The 2,769-nt window shown below is 48.8% G+C and overlaps 1 protein-coding gene across 1 annotated transcript in view; it reads right to left on the reverse strand.

Annotated features, from left to right (window-relative positions):
• The window catches only part of TSHZ1 (teashirt zinc finger homeobox 1), a 55,332-nt gene extending 54,765 nt beyond the window's left edge, over nucleotides 1-567 (reverse strand). The window contains exon 1 of the mRNA XM_039550164.1: nucleotides 370-567. Within this exon, the coding sequence (XP_039406098.1) occupies nucleotides 370-409 (40 nt within the window). The 5' untranslated portion in view covers nucleotides 410-567. The remainder of the gene's footprint in view (nucleotides 1-369) is intronic.
• Between the last annotated feature and the right edge of the window lie 2,202 nt (nucleotides 568-2,769).

Genomic DNA, 2,769 nt, shown 5'->3' on the forward strand with positions numbered 1-2,769 from the left:
GGAGATTACAGGACTGCAACAAAATGAAGTTTCTAGTTTTAAACGTGTTGGCAACGGCGGAGAGGATGGAGGCTGTCAGGCTCGGCGTGACACACCTCAGGAACTACGCCGATCCCTCCAGCTCCCGCGTACAAAGAAGTACAAACTACAGCCCCTGTCTCTTCCCCACCAAGGTGCTGCTCCCCCCCTCCCCGTCTCTCCCCCCCCCCTCCGCCCCAAACCCCAAACCCCCGGAGGCAGCCACCCGGGGTGTTTTAAATCTGCGGCAGGGCTGGAGGAACCGCTCCCCCCGCGGCGATGCTTCCCGGCGGGTTAACCCCTCCCCTGCCGTGCCCGCGGCACCCCAGCGCGGGAGGCGGAGGGTGTTACCTGCGGAGCGCCGGGGTGCCTGCTGCTTTCTCCGCGGCATTGCTGCCGCCGCCGCCGCCGCCTCGCCGCCCGCCGCCGCAGAGTTTCCGCGCAGGACTCCTCTTCCGATCCCCCTCTTTTCATGCAGAAACAAACACACACCCGCGCACGCACACACACAAATAAAAAAAAATAAAATATGGGGGGTGGGGGGGGGAAGGAGGGAGGGAGGGAAGGAGGGAGGGGGAGGAAGGAGAAAAGAAAGCGGATTCAACTTCTAATTCTGCCTAGGAAGAGCGAGAGGGAGGGTGGGGAGGAATGGGAGAGAGGGAGAGGAGGAGGAAGGAGGAGGGGGGGGGAGGAAGGAGAAAAAGTTTGGAAGGTTTCTCCTCTCGCCCGGTCCGGGTTCCCCCCCCGGGTCAGCTCCCGGCGCGGCGAGCGGGGTGCGCGGGGCGGGGGGAAGGTGGGGTGTGGGATGAGGCAAGCCACAGACTGGTGACAGGGATGCCAATTTCCGCCGCCACTCCAAAAACTTGCTTAGGAAATGTTTTCATTTACAAGGTTAATTTTTCCTCCCTCTCTCTCTCTCACACACTCTCTCTCTCTTTCTCTCTCTTTTAAGTTCCTTATAAGACAAAGCTCTTCAGTCCTCTCGGCAGCAGCAGCAGCAGGGAAGATGCCAGTGGAGATGTGCAAAATAAATAAGATTTGATCAGTTCAATCTGTAGCCCAAATCCATTCTCTTTCTTTCGTTCCTTTTTTTTTCTCCTCCTTTTCCTTTCTCCCTTTCTCCCCCTCCTTTCCTTAATCACTTCTTCGTCTTCTCCTCCTTCTTCGCGGTGGAGAGCCGAGCAAGCGGCGGCGATGAGACGGTAAATTCAGTCACTCCCCCCCTCTCAGGCTTTCTCCGAGATCAAAGAGTCTCAAAGCGCAACTTTCTCGCTCGCTCGCTGGCTTGTTTCAAGCTCGTGGATTTGTGTGTTGTTGTTGCTGTTGTTGGGGGGTTTTTTGTTTGTTTGGTTTTTTATTGCGTTGGTAATAGTTTGTTCATTGTGCAAAAAACGAGGTCGATCCAGTCTCTCCTTCTCCTCCCAGCACTTAGTCTAAGAGCAAGGAAGCAAATCATAAAAAGGAGTAAAGCCCCCATACATACATATACACCGGATGGGAAATGTCAGTCACTCCTCCACCTTCCAAACAGTCACAGATCAAACAGTGTCACCACCGGAGAGGACTACTTTTCTCTCTTGCTCTCCCTTTTTTTTCTCTTCCACAAATCGAAGCTTCTTCTGCTACTAGATATAATGCAAACACATTTTTTATCATGGATATTTTTTGGCTGATCTTGATCTGCAACAGAAGAAAAAAAAAAAAAAAAAAAAAAAACAACACACACACACACACAAAAAAATTTGCCAAAACCAAGAAAAACCCCGGAGAGTGTGTGCAGAGAGGGAGGGGGGGAGGAAGAAAAGACATTCACTGAGTGGGACAGATTAACGTGAACTGTCCCCCCCCCTAAACTCCTGGGAGAGAAAGAGATCCACTCTCCCTCTCTTCTCTTTTCACTGAAATATAACACACATTCGGATCCCAGGGCTCTCAGACAGTCTCAACTGATAGACAGACACATCGAGCTGCTTTTCCTGCTTCAGTTTGTTACTCCTCCTCCTCTTGCCCACGTCACCCTGACAATTACAAATAGGTCTCACACAAACCCATACCTGTCAATCTTTTTAATTGCTTTGTTTTCATTTTTTTCCCTTTCCCAGAGCTAAACAATATGACAAAAAAAAAAAAAAAGAAAAAAAAAAGGAAGTCTTAATACAGCACGGCATAAAAGATTCCTCATGTGAGACACGCGTTGAGGGGGTTGTTATTATAATCCACTTGCTAAAGTGCTGTGCAAGACGCATGTGCTGATTTAACTTCAGCAGAGGTCTTCTTCCAGCAAACTTAAAAAGAGAAAAAAAAAAGAGGCAGGCAGGAGATGATACTTCGCCGTGGCACACGTCTACCCGGCATTGAATTAAAAATGATTTATGGGAGATTACAGTTCATCCTTACTTTAAAATACCAACAGATTGCAGAGCGAGAACTGCAGCATATGAAACATACTGCTAATACATTTTGCACAGTATGTGTCTGGGGATTTATATAATGTTAGCTGCGAGAACAGAAGGGTTCTTCCCTTTCTTTTTTTTTTTAAGTCAAGAAAGCAAATAAAAACTACCCAGCTGATTCCTAAAGGAAAACATTTGGAACTGCAGTTTTGTTCTTTTTCGGGCTGAAGGGGATTTTCTTTCTTTTTACTACTGCACAATTAAGCATTGAGCTGTTTATACTGGTAGGATGGAGTTAATTCTGGGAACTACACGCGACACCAGCGCAACATCTCTATAACACTGCCTCTCTCCACGC

The sequence above is a fragment of the Corvus cornix genome, chromosome 2, assembly GCF_000738735.6.
Source record: "Corvus cornix cornix isolate S_Up_H32 chromosome 2, ASM73873v5, whole genome shotgun sequence".
NCBI lineage: Eukaryota > Metazoa > Chordata > Aves > Passeriformes > Corvidae > Corvus > Corvus cornix.